Genomic DNA, 21,412 nt, shown 5'->3' on the forward strand with positions numbered 1-21,412 from the left:
TATCTTTAATTTGTACCATCTGGAAGGGGATTTGATCTGTTTCCATGTGTGTGTCGTGCGGTTGACTACTTAATTTCAGAGTGCCATAAAAATTACGATTTGGAATTCAAATTGAAAGGTCTCTCTGCCATGCCCATTTCCATGTACTCAGTCCGTCTCAGCACCCACCCGCCTTTCCGCTGCTCCAAAAACAGTCGAAACGCATTTGGTGTTGAAAATAAGTTTGATTATTTATCGATTCCAATGCTTATAAATATTTAAGAAGCTTCAAATGAAATCAACAATTAGTTTATATATTGACACTTGATATCAGAGCAGGGGGAGGGGTCTCTCTCTCCCTCAAAGTGCCGCCATGATGAAAGACAAAATGAGTACGAGTACGAGAGTATTATTGAGATTTGTTGTCCCCTCCCCCTCCTCCTCTGCCCCGCCCTGGCATCTCCAGATGATGTCGAATGCAAATTCGTTCCATCACTCAAAACTCGCATAGTTTCCCCCAGCCCCCCCTTTGGGGGAAAATTAATGCAAGTGCTAGGAAAAGTGTGGCCGCCACAAACAATGCTTGTCCATCTGTCCATCAGTCAGTCAGTCAGTCAGCCAGTCAGTGTTTCCTTCAAGCCGGGCATCAGCCACAGCCGGTTCAGGTTGACTCACCACCGTATGTGGCACGTCTTTCATCTATTGGCATCCTTGACGTGAACCCTAGAGATGACAGCGTGAGTCACGCATGTGCAAACTAATCTTTATTTATTCCCAGAATAACTTGAAATTCGAATCGAGAATGTTCCGAATGCTCCCTGATATCCTCGCGGGTGTTTATCGCATCAACACTCTGATTGAATTTTATTGAATTTTGCTGGTAAAATGAACAACTTATTGTAAGAGACTTAAAGTACATTGAAAGCCATTCATCCTTTGTCTGGCTGGGGCCCACACGCGGCCATCGCCAGAACACACACACTCACGCAGGGCGCGCACTCATCGAGGATGTGTGTGTGTGTGTGTGTGTGTTCCGGAGAGAGTCTTTCGAGTCTTAATCCCCTCCCCTTCAGTCGGGCCTGGGGTGGGGGCTGACTGACTGACAATCAATCAATGCACGTGTTTCATATTTTTGATATTTACCGCCTGACGAGAATTTTTTGGACAAATCAGTCGGCCACGGAGCTTAGTTGTTGCCACATCGCAAGAGGGTTAGGGGGAGGGGGAGGGGGAGGGAAGCCAGGGCATACAAGTATTTTGTAGATATATCCAGTCTCGTCTTTGTGGCAGCGTCACCCGAAAGTCGTTCAATTAAAGACGATTTAAATTTATAGAAGATACTCTCTCTCACTCTCGCCCATCGGTACAGATACAGGCCATGCACAGATGTACATATGCACGAACAAAGTCGAATGTCTTAATTAATTTTAATTATTTTCAATGGGCGACTATGAAATACAAGGCACAAGCCGGCAACATTCCCCCGTTCCAACTAAGGCGATAAGAGCAGCAATTAAGTAACGAATTAATAGCAATCGAATTGTAAATAAATACTTATGATGGTACCCACAGGTCCCCCTGTCGCACCACCCCCCACCCAACCCTCATGAAAATTGGTTGCGCCGCTTAACCCGCTCTCCCAAACCCCCCAAAACCCAACCGAATCGCCCTCTTTTTCTGGCCAATTTTCAGGGTGTAATGTCGGCTCTGTTCTTGCATTTTCCAAACGATTGTGCCATAAGTATTAGGAGCATTTTCCATATGCCCGAAATGCGGGTGCCGTGGCCCAAGGGGCAGGCCGTTAATTTATTTGCCTGCAGCATGCAAACCAATTGACAATCAAACGCAATTAGTCACAATAATCGTCGTAATCGTGAAATGGAAACGCATTTTCTGCTTATTTCAAGAGAGTTTCAAGAACTCGATACGTGATGCGAGCTGCTGGATTGCCTTGAAATGTTGCTTCCTTTTGTTCATGAATAATGCGATCATGTGATCGCACAAGACACAGGAGATAAATCATCATCTTCGCAGGTAGCTCTCTGGGATGACGCCCCCAACCCAAAAGTTGTCGTCGCCAGCGATAGGGGGAGAAGAGATGAAGTCTCTTTGGTTTTCACTCAACTAAAATCAATTAATCATACATATCTTTCTAAGGCGACAGGAGAGATGATCTCTCTCTCTCTCTCCTTGAGTAAATTTGAACTGGTTTGAGGAACTAAAATCGAATCTTAAAGATAATAACTTGACGCAAATTTCAACCCCAAATCCATTTGGATCCAACCGAAAAACCATTCGCATATGCCAGGAATTTGGTCTTGGCCTACTTTACCGCTTTTCCCCTTTCGGAGGCAAAATTAATAGGAATTCTTTCCTTAAACCTAGATTAGCAAAATTTGATAAGTATTCGTATGGAATATGTTTAGGGGTTTGGATTGTATTGCGGGGCAGATCCATTCAAAAGAAAAAAAAAGACCAACCCATGCCCAGAAAAAGGGGTTGTTGTTGTGGTGTTTGGTTGTTGGTTGCATCATCCTCGCCAGCGTCGACAGCGACGTCGTCGTCGTCGTCGTCATAATGATCTTCATTGTCGGTTGTGTGGTTGTTGGGTTTATTCAGCATTTCGCATGGCGTGCACTTAATAAAATAGGATTAACATTTTATAGTGAGAGTCGTCTCTCCTCTCCCGTCTCACACTCTTTGCCGTATGTCTCTGTATCTGTATCTGTGTTTGTGTTTGTGAGTGCGAGTTTATTCCCTGGTTCCTTTTGTAAAATTCAACAACTGCGCATTGCTGTCGTTTCTTCCATGTGGCATAGCCGTGTGGCCGTTGCCGTTGCCATTGCCGTTGGTATGTCTGTATGTATAACCAGTTAATGGAATAATGACAGCTGTGTGATATGGACTCTTGAGAACTCAAACGGCAACTCCAAATCCAACCCGAAGGCCATACCATACCATTTGTCCTTTAAAGCTAATTCTTCTAGCACATGTATTTTTTGTTTGTTTTTGTATCGAACAGCTTTCCAGAGTTTTCTTTGAAGTTTATGAACAAGCTTTGGCTTACTTTGTATCTGAGAGATCTGAAAGTATCTGAAAGAAATTGTCCTTAAAAGAGCACTCCTTACGGATTGGTAACTTTAAGAATTCAAGGTCTGGACTTAGCTTTTCTGTATCTTTGAGATAGATCTTGTGTACCACCATTCCAATCATTGAGCTGCCAATTGCCTCTGAGTATCTGGCAGCATTTCTCTTGTATCTGTGAGATACTGCTGCTCATAACTTATGCATCAACGCGTACCATTTCAGCATAAATCGCGCTGTCACCCCGATCTGCCTTTTGTCATCATCATCATCAACATCGGGTGTCGGTCGTCGTCCTCTCTCTTTCTTTTCCCCTGCTTCTTTTTGTTCGTTTTGATTGTTTTTTTTTTGTGTCGTTAAAATATTTTTTTTTTTTTTGGGTGTGTTCTGTATTTTAATAGCTGTATGGAGCTGGAGCCCAAATCGCTTGAGCACTGCGCTGGCTGCCACTTCCTTTCGTCTCACACACACACACACACACGTACGCTCTGTACCCCTCTCACCCTCCTGTGCCACTAATAGTTTAGCTTGTTTAATTTCTTTCGAATTTGTCAAAGAAACAATAAAGAGGAGAAAAAAAGAGACCAAAAGTAACATGATTTCCGTTTTTTACTTGAAAGTAAATCGAGATACACTTTGACTTACACACAGAGACACTCGCTCATTCGACTCGTTACTCGCTTCGTCTGCTAATCCCTCAAATGTCTCGTTTTGGTAGTACCGTACCCTCGATAGAGACAGCGACAGAGACGGGCACACTGGATGAGTGTGTGAGAGACGGGACGACTCACTTTGAATTATTAAAACCTAATCTTGATTCTACAATTTCAGTTAGAGTTCAACAACAACAAAAATAAAGAGTGTGAGGGTGGGGGTGAGGGTGAGGGTGATGCGGAGTAGAGAAAAGGGGATTGGTATCGTATATACATATATCTTTTAATATGTGCCTTCGATGCGATCGCACGAACATCGCCCATCGCACCGTCCCCTGTCCCCTGTCCCCGGTCCCCTTTCCCCTCTGCAGGTATGCGCGCATCCCAAATCGTGGGTTTATGGCGTCGCCCCCACCTTGAGATTCCTCTCTCTCTCTCTCTCTCTCTCTCTTTCTCTGTGACTGATTTTAGTCTCAATTTTAGGATTAAAAATGTCGTCAGCATTTTTTATGCTGAATTTCAAAATATATTCTCCTCCTTTGGCATTGATTTTAAGCGGAAAAAACCTCATACTACGATTATAAAAACACACCCCGGGACACAACACAGATTTTGTTGCTCTGACAGCTGATTTGGGTATTCGATTACGGCCACAACTATTCAACATTCGAACTGCAAGTCTGCAGTGTATTCGAATGGAAGAGTATCTGCCAATTGAATTGTCAGTTTGGGGGAGGATTTGAATATGAAAAGAATTTCATAAAAATATAGAAACTTGAGAGATCTAAGGGCTCCTGTATCCTATAGCCTATAGCTCATATAGAAGCCCAAGATCACATTCAAATATCAGGGAAATTAGCATTGATGTGTTTGCAATTTGGAATATTGTTTACCTAAAGAATGTGCATATCAAATGTCTGTATCTCTCATCTGTACAAATTGTCTGACCAGTCGCAATCGGAATCAATCTATATATGCGATATAGTAGTGGTAGTAGTAGTCACCCATCGATGTTGACTGTTGACTAAGGCAAAAGGCAAAAAATTAATTTATTAAAATTTAAAGCGCATGACTTTTGCGAACAAATGGAGCAACAGCGACCGGCGACCAGCGACCAGCGACAAAAGCAAACGGCAATCAGTAAGCAAATAAATGGCTATATGTACGAGTGGGTTATATGGGATATATATATATATAGGTATGAATCATGCGTCACACTTGCGCATTATAATTGAGAGATATAGGAGGGGGCTATGGAGGGGGGAGGGCAGCAGCCCTGGCGCAGATGCAGATGCAGATGCAGACTGGACCCCAAACATCGACTCCCAGTGCCAGCCCCAGCTCCAGCTCCAGTTTTTTGATACCAATGCATTTTGGCTGGTTGCCGTGGGGACTAGATTCTAGTATCTAGATACTCGCGTTCGTACGTACCCAACTGCGTCCAGGTGTGCAAGACAAACAAATTTTCTGTGTGTTTCTGTTTTGGTTACCCTCCACATATTTTCTGTGGTTTTCTGTTGGGGAAGGGGGGGTTTTTTTTTGCTGTCCGCCTTTTGGGGCACATTGTCACTGGGAAGGAAATGCAAAGAATTCGATTTGTAGCGACAGCTTAATTAAGGTTATCTATCAAATGTGATGATTAGTTTAGTCAAACTTCTGTCTGGTGATAGCTGATAGTGGCTTGGGACACTTTGTAAGCCCCCTAAACGATGCAATTAGCAATTAAATTTCCGTTGACCTAATGCTAGGCAAAGTCTCTCGACTTATTTATCAATTACACAGATACACAAATACTCGACGGTGGCGTGACATCGATAAACAAAAGAGCTTTAAATTATGTGTAGTATTAACGTTTTGTTGTTGACACACACACACACACGTACTTGGCCATTCCCATGACTTTAATTACGATTTAATATTTATTTAGTTCCGATAAGGCAGTCGAATCGCCCCAAAAGGTAATTAGTGTATAACGTTTCCCTTTTTCGGATACCGATACCGATACCGATTCATGACTGCTGCACCCAATGTTACCCATAGGACGACGTCTGCGTATTTGTTTGACTATCAATCGGGCGGAGGGTCTTAGGTCTTCGAAAGGGGCGGGGAGGGTAAATGCCTAAGTAAATTTGTTGAACAAATCATTGGTACTTCGGGTAGCACGCATATGAGTACATGTGTGCTTAATGAATGCTTAAATCTTGCACAAATATATTTGACTGGGAATCGTGAGGATAGAACAGTGAGAATACAGAAGAGAGCAGGTTTAAGAGATCTTTAAGTCAATTCTTATTGAGAAAAGCACTGTCTTTCAGTATTTTGATCGATAGATTTGGTTCCAGCTGTTGATCTTTCTTGATTTTTTCGTCTGGGCTGTACCCATTGATGGCTTAAAGCTACTCCTTCTAAAGAATGGCGAAATCCAATATTTATGAATGTTATAAACATAATAAATGAGACAATTTTCTTAGTTATTTTGGCTTTATCTCTAATTTTAAGTGGGTTACACCTTCACGCACCCATCGCTAAGCAAAGGGCACACCACACCCGCTCTTTTGCCGAAACAAATTACGTAGAAAATTAGAGAGAAAAATACAACAACAACACACCGAAAAATAAAAAGTTATAAACTATACAAAGAAGGCGTTGTTGGAGCAGTGCCACAAATGGGGGAGCGCGTTTTCCCCCTGGCGTTCCATTTGGATTGCTTTTCGCTTTGGTTTTTGTCTTTTGTTGGTAGGCTTTCGGGTGGTTTTGGGGGGAGGGGCGCTTCGTTTTTATCAGCATTTGGTTAAATTACCAAGAATTAGTTAACACATTTTTGCCCGCTGTTGCCGCCTTTGGCTGGGGCCTGTTCGCCGTGTGTTTGGCATAATTAAACAATTTTTGGTGTACTCTATGCGCAATTAAATTAATTTCTTCCTTTTGGCCTTAGCCGCCGCTGATAAGTGAAGACAAACATTTAAATTGCGATTGCAATGCAAAAGATACAACAATGGCAGACACACAAACAGATACAGATACAGATACATTTGCTGGCTGAATGCAATATTTATGAGATATTAATTGTGACAGTCGTGTAGGGGATGGGGAACGGAGAACGGGGAACGGGGGGTAAGCAGATTACATAGCCAGCCAAGCAGCTGCCATTTGGTCTGCTCTGATTTCCTTTCCCAGGAGAAGTCGGAACGGAATTGTTGTACGTGCGAAATCATAAAGAACGCCAGCAAAGAGTCCAAGGAATGGGACTGAGAGCTACAGCTGTATCCAAGAGATACACACACAGACACAGACAAACGGTCGCAAGTAATGTGCGTGGCCACTTTTTCATTCATTCGGAATGAATAACATTCATGTTTGGACGTGCGGGAGGGCAATGAATTAATGCCGGGGCATAGCTGCAAAATGCCAAATGCAAAATGTGTATCCCCGAAGCGAATTAACATTTGTTTTTGTACAGAAATGGCTTTGTGCCACCATAAGACACACATATCTTTGTGATCTCCAGATCTACATATATCTAGATCCTTTTCCAATATTTGTTTGTATCTGATTTCTGGTTTGCTTTCAGCTGATTAGCTTTCTCCCGCACAGCAAATTCTTGGCATTAGATGCTGGCTGCCTCATCAATTCAATTCCTATTTGAATGAATAACGTGTTTATTTCATTTCATTTCAGTTCAGCTCCGAGCACGGAGTGATAGATCTCTCGGAGATCTCAGTGCTTTGTAGCAAGTACTTATTAATGCTCTCATGTGGTGCTGCTGTGTTGTTGTTGGGATCGGGTTCTGGGCACATTAAGATCAGATACAAAGATACATTATCTCCGCGCTCAGAGCTTTGTGAAGCAGCAGCAGGCAGTAGTTGTAGTAGTAGGCGTCCCGGGCATTGGCGCAATTAAAACGCTTAAGGGGCCAAACTCGATGGCAGAGCACAGAGCTCAGAGCCCAGAGTCGTCGTTGCTGTTGCTACTTAAAGATACATGCCACAGACACAGACACCGAGACACACACGCACCACGCAGTTGATGGAGACTCGAACCGATCGCCTTTGCGCTAGGGTTTTGCTGTATGGATAGATATAAATAAGCGATACGTGTAATTCGGGTCACTAACCGTTAACAATAAATTTCATTTGTTTAAAAAGACTTTGTCCCCCGCCCCTCTACCCTCTACCCTCTCCCTCCTGTGTTGAAGTGTTGGATTGGCCTGCCTGTAAATATCGCCATAAAAATTGACATCCGATCATTTGTAATTATTATTGCGCATTGCGACATGACAAGACGTCGGTCCCTCCGTCCGTCCGTCTGTCTGTCCGTCCGGCTACTACTTGCTGCCGGGCTTGGGGCGTGGCCTCTGGCGCTATTGGCTGCCGATATACGAGTGTATATTGTATGTAGATATATTGCAGGCAGCTCTGTTTGGCAAATCCGATGATCATCCACAAATCATTCTAAATGGTTCGTGCCTCGGTCTCGTTCGCATTCAAAGATTCGACTCATTCTGCCTCTAATGGTAATCACAGTGCCATAATTTACATTGAGCCAGAGATACCCATACCCAGATCCAGAGAACCAGAGATCCAGAGAGCCATACCCAACCCCAACTACCAGTTCGTTCAACTCCGTTCAATCAATCTTAGATTCGGTTCATGGAACAATTAATGCCAAAAAAATACCAAAAAGTAAAGAAGAAAAAACTTATCCGAGAGGGAGAGAGAGAGAGAGAGTACAGGGGAATGGGGAAGTGGGAAAGTGGGGGAGGGGAAGGGCTTTCTTTTCTGTTGTCTACTTGAAGAGTTTCGGTGCTCGGTGTTCGGTTTTCGGTTTTCAGTTTTCGTTTTAAGACCAACTTAAATGGAACCAGAAATTATTTTTGAACGCCTTCAAGTGCTACAGCAACAACAACAACAACAACACACATTTAAAAGGAATGGTAAATGGTAAAAAAAAAAACAACGTTGATTCAAAGTTGGAGCGCAATCATGACTTGATGCGATTATAAAGAAGTTTTTTGTGTTTGGGGTCTGGGTCTGGTCTGCGGCACTCACTCTCTGTGGCTGTGGCTGTGGCTGTGTCTGTGGCAGGGGGCAGAAGGCATTAAAGCCCAATACAAATAGAAATTAGATACACACACACACACACATGTGTGTGGTGTGGATACTTAAACAATTTCAATATTCAAATGAATTTTTGGAAAATGACTAAACCAAAAAAACAAACCGAAAAACCAAACCGAAAAAGAAGTATGCCCCAAAACGAGTGAACGAACGAGTGCTTAGAATTGTTTTCTTTTCTTTTCTTTCTGGTCTGGCTTTTGAGTTTGGTTTGGCGGTTGGTTCCTGGGGAGACGGAGACGGAGAGGGGCTGTGGGGCTGTGGGGCTGTAAGTAATAATGGCCATCAAATCAGACACATATGTAGGTACGTGTGACTGGTAGAGACTCGTGGAGATAGCAGCTCTGAGTGTTAACATCATGAACCCACATCAAGCAGAATCTCCCTTCCCCTCCCACTACGCCGTGAAACTTTTGAATTGAAATCCACAATTTGGCTGGCTGTTGACTTTCAATTGGAATTGTCTATCGTTTCAGCCCAGAATGATGATAGAAAATATAAGACAAAAGTTGGGTAAGGACTGGGCTTGACAGTCGAGCAATATAAACTTGTAATTAAGTTATGGGACCAGTGGAATACTCCCAATATATACTATATATAAAAGACCCATCGAACCCATACACAAGATGCTATGCCTAAGGTTTGCAAATGTCGCTGGCCATCGGCTATTCCAGACCACAAAGAACTTTTATGATCGCTCGACAATGTAACGTACTCGCACGCAGACAGTGACAAACCAATTTGGTCTTTCGAATGGCATAAAGACACTAACAATTGGTATCGCCACCATATAAGGCGACTGGGTGCTGGCAGCAGCAGCAGCAAAGTTAGTGGCAACTGTTGTGTGGATGGGTCGAGCGGAGGAGTCGCCTCGGAGTAGCAGACTCGAACATAGTGGTAGAGTAATGAACTTGTCAGCCCAGCCATGTTTTCAGGGTGTGTGCTGTGCTCTGCTCTGCTCTGCTCAAGAAAGTTGGAGAGCTCTGCTAGTACTTTGTGCATACCTACACCGAAAGAAAAAAGGCCCTGAAATTGTTATGTCTATACTCAGATTTCAATATTTGCCCCAAGAGCGGAAAATGGAAAATATTCGTTTTAAATATCATTCATATTTATTTGTATATATTTTCTACGAATTGAAAAGAATTATATCATGGTTAATCCTATCTAATGCCACTATTTTTTTTTTGTAAACTTAAAACCGAACATGGAATTGAAGTCTGGGTGATGGGTGTGTGGTTTTTCTCACAGTGTATGCACAATACATGGCCCAACTAATGTACATATCTCCCACTATATACACGTAAATACAAATGTGGACTGCTCCAATTGTTTCCCTTGGTTGGTGTTTGCTGTTTTGCTGGTTTACGGGTTTTGGGGGGCGCGGGGGGTTATGTGAATCAAAGATAAAGGTAATCCATTTGACTTGACGATATCTATGACTGTCACATAGCCACAGTCGAAGTCTCAGTCGAAGTTTCAGTTCCATTCCCCAGTCTCCCCTCTATCCCCCCCCTCCCACACCCCATTGCGAGTCTCACTCTGATTTGAAAACTATGCACAGCTGCGCAATTTCGTATGCGAGGCTTGGATTTTGGATTTTGGGTTTGGGTTTCGGTCTGGGGTTTTGGGGGCTGACTAATGAAATACAACAATAATAATTTAGTAAGTTTAGACCTACGCATGCGTCGTTGAGACAGCACTAAAGACGTTGAAGGGGGGGGGGGGACAGGGAGGGGTAGGGGGCAGAGCGGAGCAGACACTTCCCATTCGATGCCTGGCTGGCAATTGTCGCAGCACAAAGCGCAATTTGTCGTCGCCGATGAGGAGTAGAGAAGTCGATGAACCCATGATTTTCTCTCTCTCTCTCTCTCCCCCTCTCTCCCTCTCTTTCTATATATTTTTTGGGTGTAGGCCAGGCCCGTAGTAGACAAAGCCAAATGCCTGACAAAGAAAAATCTTATATAGTTTTTTTTTTTAGTTACAATTGTAAGTAGCACACAGATACAAACACACACACACACACACACACACGCAAGACTTTTGCGCTGACAACTGCGCAGGCGCGCGTGTGCGTCATGAAATTAGTTTATTTGTTTGCATAAATGTGCCACAGTGGCTGTCGCAGTGTGTGTGTGTGTGTGCAACAAATTTCTAATAAATTTGTTGTTTCGGCAGCCGTGTCATGCCATGCACACCTGGAGCATAATTCGCCCAGAGCCCCAGAAACAGCCACAGAGTCACAGAGCCAAAGCCATGAGTCAATTTCCGTCAGCTGCGGCAGCAGAGAAACAAACTAAGGTCTTATATCAAATTATGACTCTTGAATAACTGAGATCTATATGAGAGTAATCTGTCAGAGTAATCTATGACTATTATCATAGACAGAACACGCCAAAAGCTGACGTTTCTAGCATTTCTAAACTCCAGATAATAGTCATAAGAATTTACTGATAAAACATAAGAATGCAATTAATACAAGAACAGACGGTATTTCAACGAAAGATAAACCTATTCGTCATACGAATATCTAATGAAAAATCATAAGATGCCATTATCCAATCCCCGCTTAAGAGTATTCCAACCACTTGAAAGAACTGAGATTTCCTGTATTATCGAATATTTCTGGTAAAGCAATTAAGAAATTCTCCAATTGTAAATATCATTCCAAAAATATTTACACTCCTTAGCAGTGTTCTCTCGCTCTCGTATGAAGAGAAATTGTTCGAGTAGTCGGAAGAGCGAGAAATGTTCGCATCTTGAACCTGCGGCAGGGTTCCCATTCTGGGGGGGGGGGCTGCCACTTAAGGCGCTCTCCGACCAACGTTAGAACAATAAACAGCGCACAACAAATTCTTTTCTTTGATTTAAGCATTCAAATCAATGAATGCCCTAACTGCCTCAACTGCCACACAACTGCCTGCCTGCCTGCCTGCCTGCCTGCCTGCCTGCCTGCCTGCCACTCCACTACTACACGTACACGCCACTCGAAAGACCCAAAATGCAGGAGAACGAGGGGAAACGTAGGGCAATGAAGGGGAGCTCTTTTCGGCCACTTGAACGTTCGATGACATTTCGTTTTTAGTTTTCTCTGTATAATTATTATAATACATAAATTTATGCTACACAACGCAGCAGCAGCGGCAGCAGCAGCAGCAGCAGAGGCATTCAACAGCAATCCAGAACGTGGGCAAGTCGTAGAAATAACAGAGAATTTCTGTGTGTGTAAAATCATTTCAAGTGCTCGAAAGTTTAACGTTTAACGATTCGTCTCCAGGTTCAGAATCAGTCGCAGGGCACGACCATAGCTGTACTCCATCTACAGCTCCATCAGAATGTGTGTGTGTGTGTGTGTGTGTGTGTGTGTGTGTCTGGTGTGCTCCATTTATGCCCCACTCCCATTGCCATTACCATTTGAAATTTTTCATTTGGCTTGAACTATAACGCTGCTTTAACTTTTGTTGTTGACAGAAATAGTTCACCGTACTAAGGCTAAGGCTGAGGCTGGGGCTGGGGCTAAGGCATGCCGCAGAATACAATAAGTTGTTCGTTTGTTCGTTCATTCGATCGTTAATTTGTGGTAATTACCCACACACACGGACAGAGCACGGACAGAGCATGGACAGAGCACGGACAGAGCACGGACAAAGCATGGACAAAGCACGGACTGCCTGCCCGGGCAATGGATACGTACTTACGGTATATCGAGCATGGTCGTCTTTGGGCCTGGTCTCTGGTCTGGTCTGTCTCCGGTATCTGGTATCTGCTATACCTCTGCTGGTAGTAGTGGGCAACAGACAATGCCTTGCTTTATTTTAAGGCACAAGGTTGACTTTTGTAGACGCTCCGTGTGTGTAGGTTCACAATTGTTGAGGGGCATGTAGATACAGTAATTATTTTTCGTTTTCATATTAACAACCGAAAAAATGAAATATAGATAAAAATCTAAAGCACACACACACACAGTCGCTGGAAATGTAAACCAGTTTGCTTATTTAGTAATTTCAATGCTTAGTTTTTGAAGTAACATTGATTGGAGGAGGGAGTGATTATTGTTTGATCTTCAGATCTTTGAGGCATATTCGATTTGCACAAGTCAGGGAACAGTCTCGGAAGCTACCAAGGATCCCTAATTGGAACACAGGAAATATTAAATATAATAGAGATATTACTTTTGGTCTTGGCAGCCCATTAAACAAACTTAGAAACAATTCGAAATTGCCAGACACAAGACTTGATTATAAATTGCGGCATTTGGGAGGCATTTCGGAGGCATTTCGGGAGGTGCCAGAACTTCCAGTCTGCCATCATTTTTTGCATCTTTCAACTTCATCTTTGGACTAACTTGGCCGGCAAGCGCGCTCTGTGCCAGAACAGAGCAGAACACTCGCCTCGCATTTCAATTATTCTCTGAAAACCGAAAATACCGAACCCAAAAGTCCAGCCAACTCATGACTAAAATTTAAACACTACCATAATAGTCGACAATAATAATTAATTGTTCGTTAAGAAATACATATATGTAAGTGGATATGTGTGTGTGTATATGTACTCGTACACATAGGAAGAGTACAAATAAATATAATAATAATAAGCGCACGCGCCGCTGTCGGTTGTCGATGTCGTTGTCGATGCCAATGACTAAGTTTCCTTTGGATCTCATAGACTTCGTCGAGCGTATGCGATAAATACAAATGTATCTACATATCTGCGTACTTACTATATATGTACACACACACACATATAAATTGTAAATCAGATACGGCATAAATATTGAACACATGGCGCAGTTTCTACAGCCAGTCCCCCAGTCCCCTCCCTCTTCAAGACTTGTGGGTTTCCGAAGGAGGAGACACCGGAATCGGTCGCTGAACAAAACTGAAATAAAATAAAGCACCATAAAACGTACTTAAAGATTGACGATCGTACATATGATCGGGTCGAGGTAGGGACAGGGGTAGGGCAAGAGCTTTTGGGGAGATCTGTAAAGGCAGATGTTCGGAGTCTACTTTACATAGATTCCAGATAATTTCTTCGAGAAGAAATCAGCTTGCTAGCCGCTGTAGGCCAGCTTCACTGTAGCGAGCATTGGATATGCTCAATATGTGCCACCACATGGATGTATTGATTTATATATGTACATATATATGGATGTATAGGGTATATGCTTGAAGAATTTGTAGATGCTTGCTTGAGTGTATTTGATCTTGGTATAATTGGCTGTCAGTGCGACGTTTGATCGCCCCCACACTCAAGCACAGATACACACACACACAGGCACTCCGAGCAAAATGTCCGCATCTGTGTGTGCGTGTGTGTGTGAGTTTTGTTAATTTATAAATTAAAACGCGTTTCATGGCATTATTTATTTGTCGTTTTCTCTGGGTCGCTCTGTCTCTTTCACATCACTCGATTGTTCATATTCATATTCATATTCCTCTTAGCCCATTTTCGTTATGGCCTGCAAACATTTGCTGACTGATATGCCTGTGTGCCACCCACCCCTCTTTCCAGTCTCCTGTCCGCTAATTGAAAATCAATTAATGCGACTGCATCTACAGCCGCCTCCATTCTGGTCATATCAAAGTCAGAAATCAAGCAGCGAGAAGTAATGCAAGGGAGGGAGAAGAGCAGAAGATGGAGACGACGATGAAGAAAATAACAATTCCAGACTCAAAATCCTTTTGTTTTCATTGACTCCTACGGCTATGGCCACAAAAAAGTTTAATTGATGTGCCCGGAGTATCACTCCGACACACGAAATATTTCATTTTGTCTCGGGTTTGGCCGAAACGATCCGATCATCATCATCATCATCGTCATCATTATGAGGTTCATTGAATCTTGAAGTGCGTCTCAAAGCAGCGCTTCTTATGGTGGGGAATGTGGCACAAGCTTTGCATGCCAAAGTATGTACCTGACAGACCCAAGGGGTAATGGAATTATAATTCAGATTTGCCGGTAATTTGAGGACTAATCAATGACTCCGATTCCGATTCCGATTCGATTCTCGCTCCCACATTTGTGATATCTCGATTCTCATTTCTCTCGTTACTCGCTGCAGGTCAACAAACAGTATACAGCCAACGATCTGGAGGCTTTTATGAAGATAGCCGCCAACTGGCAGAATTCCAACCACAGTTTGCTGGAGGGCGTCGACTTGAAGACGGGTAAGTTATACATTAACCCTCCGCCTACCGCCTTCCTACCAGACCATTAAAATTCCATATTCCATCCCCATCGCAGAGATGACACAGTACATGAACAATCCATCGATGAACATGTACAAGAAACGGGAACGCACCCAGAACTGGAATCATCAGGAGAAGAAGTACCTGTTAGATCTGTGCCGCAAGGATATGCGGATCATAGAGAACAAGCGCCTGGATGCCGGCCTCACAGCCGTCAAGAACAAGGCCTGGAAGATCATACACCAGAAGTTTTCAAATCAATTTGGCACCGATCGCACCTGCAATCGCCTCAAGGAGCAGTGGCGCCGCATGAAGGGTATGTGCCATCAGAAAGATGCCTTTCATCTAATAAATTAATGCCCTAACATTTTAAAATATCTTTCTTCCATCAGCTTGCACCCGGAATGAGATACTCGACTATAACAATCGTTTAGCCAGGTTCGGGGCAGAGGTGGCTGATCGCAAGAAGCCGTCACCGTTCACCTTCGAGGTGTGGGACTTTATGCAGGAGGCGAAGAAGGCCTGCAAGTCGGAGGCCTTGGATGGGATTGACTATTCAAAGATTCCACTGGCCCTGGAGGAGGGTTTCGAGTATCGCGAGGACTACAAATTCAATGGGGATGAGCACGACATGGACGAGTAAGTGGAACGCCAGAGATCTTTCCCTCCGGCTGGATATCTATAACTAACAATATTCTCCATTCAAGCAGCAGTCGTACCCCACCGCAGGAGATGTGCGATGTGGACATCAAGGAAGAGGAGCACAACGAGACCTTTGATGAGAAATACAACAGTCACCATCTCAACCAGAGCAACATCCTAGGCGGTGGCGAGCGTCTGAGTGTGTCACCCAATCACAGTCGCAACGGGATCCACGAGGCCGAGAGTCCGGCCACAGTCTCGACAGCCGTTGCTCTCGATGCGAGTACCGGCGGCGGTGGCGGCTTTCTTCCGGGCGGACCCGACATGTCCGGCTTCCAGGCCAACTTCAACATGAATAACATATCCGCCACGCTGGAGGCTCTCAACGCCTTGAGGACCGGCCAGTTCCCCAGTGCGGCAGCTGCTGCCGCCGCCGCCATCCAGCAGCATCAGGCTCAGGCACAGGCACAAGCTCAGGTGGTCGCCCTGCAGCACCAGCACAAGAGCACCAATAACAACAACAATAATGAGGACGATGATGATCTGCTGAAGCCTTTGCCCAAGCGTCGGCGCACCAACAGCGGCAGCATGTTGGGAATCGAGGATCAGCCGCAGTCCTTGACCACATCCATGCCGCCTTCGACAGACTGCCAGGCCCTGGAGCGTTCGGGCAGCAGCAGCAGCAACGGACATGGCGTTGGCGTTGGCGTTGGAGTCGCGACTGGCAGCTCCAGCAGCAACAACTTTGAGCTGCGCCTGTTCATGGAGATGCAGAGCAAGGAGCACATGATGCGCATGAAGATCCTCGAGGTGCAACTGCAGTCGGCCAAGCACAGCCGTGACCTGATCGAGATCAACAAGACCCTGGCGCTGCAGAAGCTGCAGGAGCTGGCCAGCAAGCGGCTGCCCAGTTAGGACACAGCGGGCGTCAGTCGAGCAGCGTTTCATGTTATGTTAGTTGTAGCCTTAACAGACGACTCCATAGCTCCGTTCGCAGGTAGAGGGCGTAGCTGGAGATCGGCTAGAGTTAGAGATAGTGTTTTACACCTAAGTTAGAAGCAGGATTCATATCTATCCACACACACACGCACAAACACACCCACAGTCACAAACATAGACACCGAGTTACATGCTACCACAACATTCCTGGCATTGTTGATCAGTATTTGAAAAGCTAGAAGCGAATCCCGCACACAGACCCCAACCCCAACCCGAACCCAACCAAGCCACAGATGAAGGGAGGACCAGGAGACGCTCGAAAGTATGCCATATTTCTCTCGCTCGCTCGCTCGGCCGCCCGCCCGCCCATCAAGCCTACCTCACACACACCCACACCCAACCCACCCATACAAAAAACACTCTCTTCTGGCCTCACCAGCACTTGACCAAGTCAAGTCAAGTTTTAGTTTGTAGTTATAGTTCGTACTAGGGAATATCATTCTCCAAGTTGCTCAACTACCACAAATGTATTGTACTTACGTTTTTTTTTTTTTTTTCATGTGGAAAATTAGTATTTTATTGTAAACAAGTTTACTGCTACCTTTCGTGGCAACTTAATCTAGTTTTACATTTACGTTCTTGAATTCAGTTTTACGTTCTGCTACCACCACTAACGGTCTGCTTATACATATATGTACATACATACATGTACGAGTATATCTATAGGCGATTCTTTTTGTATTCTTAAGTTAATCCGACTTATTCAGGAGGATGTACTGTATTGTATTTTGCGCAGCAGCCCTACACACAGCTGTCGAGTCATCTTTGATTTTGATTTGAACTTGTATTTATTCGATCTTTGTATAGACTTTATTTTGATTTGTGTATACGTATACCCACCCGTATGCCCTGTCCCTCTCTTAATGCACATGTGTGTGTGCATATAGATGTTTGTTTGAATGCCATATTAAATGAAGGTTCATTTCAATATTTTTTTTACCATTTGCGCTGCAAAACAAATTGTTACCATATATGATTAAAACAAAAACAAAACAAAAACAGCCCCATATATATATCGTATGTTTTAAGAAAGCTCCCACTATCAGGCAGGTCTTTGAAGAGGGGAAGAAAACCCTCGGACCTGAAAGGCTTCTATGTAAATGAGAAAATACAAATTATTTTAAATAAAAAAAACGAAAGAAAAAAACTGTTCGGGTATAGCCCTCTTAATTTATTTCAGATTAAATATTATGTATTTCCCTTAGTGCTGTTCCCCGTCAATGTGCCTGTTGGTCTTCATCGGATTTTGCCGTTATTCTCTTAATCTGCTCATCCACTTTGTTGATCTTTGCAATGACCTGCACCTTTTGCATCATCAGTTTGGAGCGCCGCTTCATCAGTTGTTCTCTTAGCTGGATAATGTTTAAACAATTCACACCAATACCAAATCGGATACAGATCACAAATACGTACTATTTTCAGGAAGTGGACATTTTCTCCGGCTCTGGCTCTTTCGTACAAGAAGTTGCTAGCATTCCTATAAATATTATCGAATACAGCAAGAGACCTTTCCCGATTATCTGAGTACTCACTTGAAGCTCTGTGTAAAACAACATTTGGGGGAGCTAAGAGTCGACGCGTGTTGCAAAGATATTTCTGCATTTCCGATAATTTTCGGTGAATTTAAAAGAATAATCCAAACAAAAATGTATTTCTATGAAAATTTTAAAATTACTTGAAGGTTATTTTAGTGTCTAGTGAAGGAATGGCAGAGGCAGATTAAAACTAGAAAGATCGCCTACTTTCAATCTTTCAATCGTTTTTTCCAATCGTCTTTCTTATTTTCTCGATTTCAGTTTTTAACTGCTCTATTTTTTGCAACAACTCTTCTTTGACTGACTCTTTGTCTTCGGAAAACCCTCTGTCAATGGTTTTGATCTCGTATTTCAGAGCCTCGATCTGTGCCATCATATCCTTAATTACATTCTGCCTAATTTTCTTCAGTTGTTCCATTTCCTTTTCGACGTAGGCATATACAACTTCGTTAAAACTTGATTGATTGATTTAAGTACTCACAATTCTCTTAAAATGATGCTTCTCTTCTCCTGTTTTGTCCCGGCTCACTCCTCGTCTATTGGTTATTGGAAAAAGGTTACAAAAGAATACAGGAAAGCCGAACATACGCACTGATGACCGCTTGTGGCCAGGACATCTCTGAATTTCAGAAGCCTTATGGATTTGATGACGGTTCCAAACATCATAGGCCAAAAATTTCAAAATTTAGAATTCGAAACTGCACAATACTTGGACTACAGAGCTGTTTTCCAGGGCTAACTTGATTTACTGTGTCTTTATGACTTCTTTTCGGGGTTGGATTTTAATTTTTCCAAATTATTTATAAGTTTCTCAATTTTTTCAATTTTAGATTTAAGTGACTCTCGTTCTGCTATGATTTTCTTGCGTATAATTTCCAACCGATCGCGTTGCTTCTGGAATGGAAGATCTATTAGATGGAGAATTCGAAAATATTAGACTTATTAACAAACCGTTTGCATATAGGGAATGTTAGACCTCTTGACACTGCCTAAGTAAGAGAATTTGATCGAAAATCGACTGGTTGAAAAAGAATTAATGTCTTTATGGGAGATTATGCAATGTGATGTCTTTATAGAACATACTTGACTGCTGGAAGGTTGTATATTTTCTGTGGGTGCAAACGCCTTATAGCGAAGTGCGAGCTTAGCAGATTCACAATTTTATACATTTTGTATGATTCGGAATTTGGATAAAATATTTATTTACGCTAACATGATTGACAATTAAAGTGAGGCTACAAAATATTTAACCATATACGTAGAGCCTCAAAAATTCAATAGTATTCGTTGAGCGATCATCAATGAATCACGCCAGCAATTCTCAAACACTTTATTCGCTGATAAGAAGAAAAATCCCCATATGATGTTTGTGTATATTTCGTAAACACAATGGGGGGCTATAGCAGATCGTCAATTAAGAAACCTTAATTCAGATTCTGAAGGCAGACAAAGCTCCGATCACCTTTTCGCTGGCTATTTCACTTTCATTGATAAGAACACAATAATCACTTTTCTCCGTTTTCATATTTAGTAAATTTATTAAGTCACATTTGTTGATTTAAGCGTACATAGTTTTTGGTTGACCTGGTCTTCGGATCGGCGAGTCATAGATGAAAGGACGTGGTGCGGGCGGCTGTCTGAAAGGATTTCCAGCTCCTCCAGGCGCTCCTCCAGTTCCTCCTCCGCTGTGACGGGATGGCGAGCCATAGCTTGGAGAGACCAGGCATCCGAGTAGAGCGAACAGCAGACAACACAGTGCGAACAGCTTCATCGTTTGGAATCTTTTGCTTTCTGAATGCCAATCTCAGTCGAGATGAATGCTTTTATAGGTTTCCGACACGTTCTGTTGATAATGAAACCCCTGTGAACCACTCGAGGGGATTTTTGCATCAACTCATATCACCGACATTGGGTGGTTTTTTTTTGTCTGACGGAGAAGATGTCGTGGTAGTGCTGCTCTCAATCCCTTGTTCGGCTGGTGCTTTTTTTGCTGTCACTTTAATTCTCAGATCCATGTCTTTATGGAACTCTGTGCGTTTAATAGCCCGCGTCAAGTCGGAGACAATGACCTCTAGTCCTCTGACCTGCTTGGTGAGCGTGCTGGCTTTTGTCTCCAGTTGCTTCCGTTCCTGTACAAATTGAATGGTGTTATAGGGGAAGTCCATCACTATCATCGCTATCTATCTATCTTACCGTTAGCAACTCTTCGATTTTTAGATCATTTTCAATTTTGCCGGTAATACTATTGTTGAATTTAATCAAATTTCCTCTGTGAAATGGCCAAAGCTCAGCTTAGTATAGGATTATGTGGTGTGAATCAATCCTTACCGAAGTATGCAGCCACCCCTGAATTGAGTCCATATCTTATTCATCATCTTACTCATCTGATATACGCAACAATACGCAGGAGTCGACCAAAATTTGTGGAAGTGAGAAATGAGAAATGTGTATCTGTGTATTTTCGAAAATGTGTGTGACATCTTGTACGTCAAACGACTCCTAGAGTAGTAAAGTTTTTAATTATATTTACTTTTTTCATCGATCGCATTGTTACCTCAGAATTACCCCTCTTGTGCTTTCGATTCTTCTTCTTATGCTTCGCCGGCAATACCGGCCTTCTTGGGGCTGCTTTTTCCTGTTGTCCAGACCCCTTTTACAAGGCTATTCAAAATTTCGCCCTCCCCTCCATACCACTACACAACCGTTATATTCTTCTTCTTCTATTTGCTGAGTCTTAACAGCGAATAAAATAGCAACCGGCTTTGATAGTTTCAGAGCAGGCAACTTTGGACTGTAGCCACTGTTGTTGTGGCATTTCCCCTTCAGGTGTCTCTGTTGATAATTACATCCGACATGTAGTTCATATGTAGGAAATATGTAGAGAGCGCATATGTAGTTAACATGCAGAAAATTAGTTTGCGAAATTAGTTTGGGCTTTTTTTGTTTTAAAATATTTAAAAATAATACAATAAATCTACTCGTTGCAAAATTGCCCAATCCTATAGAAAATTGCTGCATTTATCGGCTAAAATTATTTATCCAAAAATTTTGTAAAGGTAAAGTACTTTAGGCTCCGCGCCGTGTCTCATGATGGAGCACCAGTCCTAGTATTTTAAAATCGCTTGTGATTTTTTTAATGAAATTGCCGTTTTTTTGCATATTGTTGTATTCCACTAGACGTGAGTGTAGCAATCTTATGGTAAAAGTGTCTGTGA

General features: G+C 43.0%; 2 protein-coding genes and 1 long non-coding RNA gene across 7 annotated transcripts in view; 1 reads left to right on the forward strand and 2 right to left on the reverse strand.

Moving 5' to 3' along the window:
- Positions 1-17,763, forward strand: part of LOC108158714 — a 41,781-nt gene extending 24,018 nt beyond the window's left edge. For 3 of the 4 annotated variants that reach the window (XM_033391846.1, XM_033391848.1, XM_033391847.1), the window contains exons 2-5: positions 14,895-15,000; positions 15,077-15,337; positions 15,414-15,660; positions 15,729-17,763. In XM_033391846.1, the coding sequence (XP_033247737.1) occupies positions 14,895-15,000; positions 15,077-15,337; positions 15,414-15,660; positions 15,729-16,578 (1,464 nt within the window). In that variant the 3' untranslated portion in view covers positions 16,579-17,763. The remainder of the gene's footprint in view (positions 1-14,894; positions 15,001-15,076; positions 15,338-15,413; positions 15,661-15,728) is intronic. The other variant, XM_017291257.2, reaches the window with a different exon arrangement.
- Positions 17,477-19,604, reverse strand: LOC108158721. Its single transcript, XR_001775267.2, has 7 exons — positions 19,281-19,604; positions 19,149-19,186; positions 18,790-19,091; positions 18,679-18,733; positions 18,195-18,618; positions 18,076-18,139; positions 17,477-18,014 (listed from the first exon to the last, which is right to left on the reverse strand). It is a non-coding gene; the product is annotated as an uncharacterized LOC108158721 (long non-coding RNA).
- A 98-nt stretch (positions 19,605-19,702) lies between these two features.
- LOC108158720 (immune-induced peptide 18) lies at positions 19,703-20,687 on the reverse strand. Of its 2 annotated transcripts, none has more exons than XM_033391850.1 (3): positions 20,526-20,651; positions 20,391-20,466; positions 19,703-20,326 (listed from the first exon to the last, which is right to left on the reverse strand). In XM_033391850.1, exon 3 carries the CDS (start codon positions 19,966-19,968, stop codon positions 19,756-19,758), a length of 213 nt encoding a protein of 70 aa, XP_033247741.1. In that variant the 5' UTR covers positions 19,969-20,326; positions 20,391-20,466; positions 20,526-20,651; the 3' UTR covers positions 19,703-19,755. The 2 variants fall into 2 exon arrangements, with proteins under 2 accessions (XP_033247741.1, XP_033247740.1); XM_033391849.1 differs by having other exon boundaries at positions 19,969-20,326; positions 20,526-20,687.
- Positions 20,688-21,412: the final 725 nt, after the last annotated feature.

The sequence above is a fragment of the Drosophila miranda genome, chromosome 3, assembly GCF_003369915.1.
Source record: "Drosophila miranda strain MSH22 chromosome 3, D.miranda_PacBio2.1, whole genome shotgun sequence".
NCBI lineage: Eukaryota > Metazoa > Arthropoda > Insecta > Diptera > Drosophilidae > Drosophila > Drosophila miranda.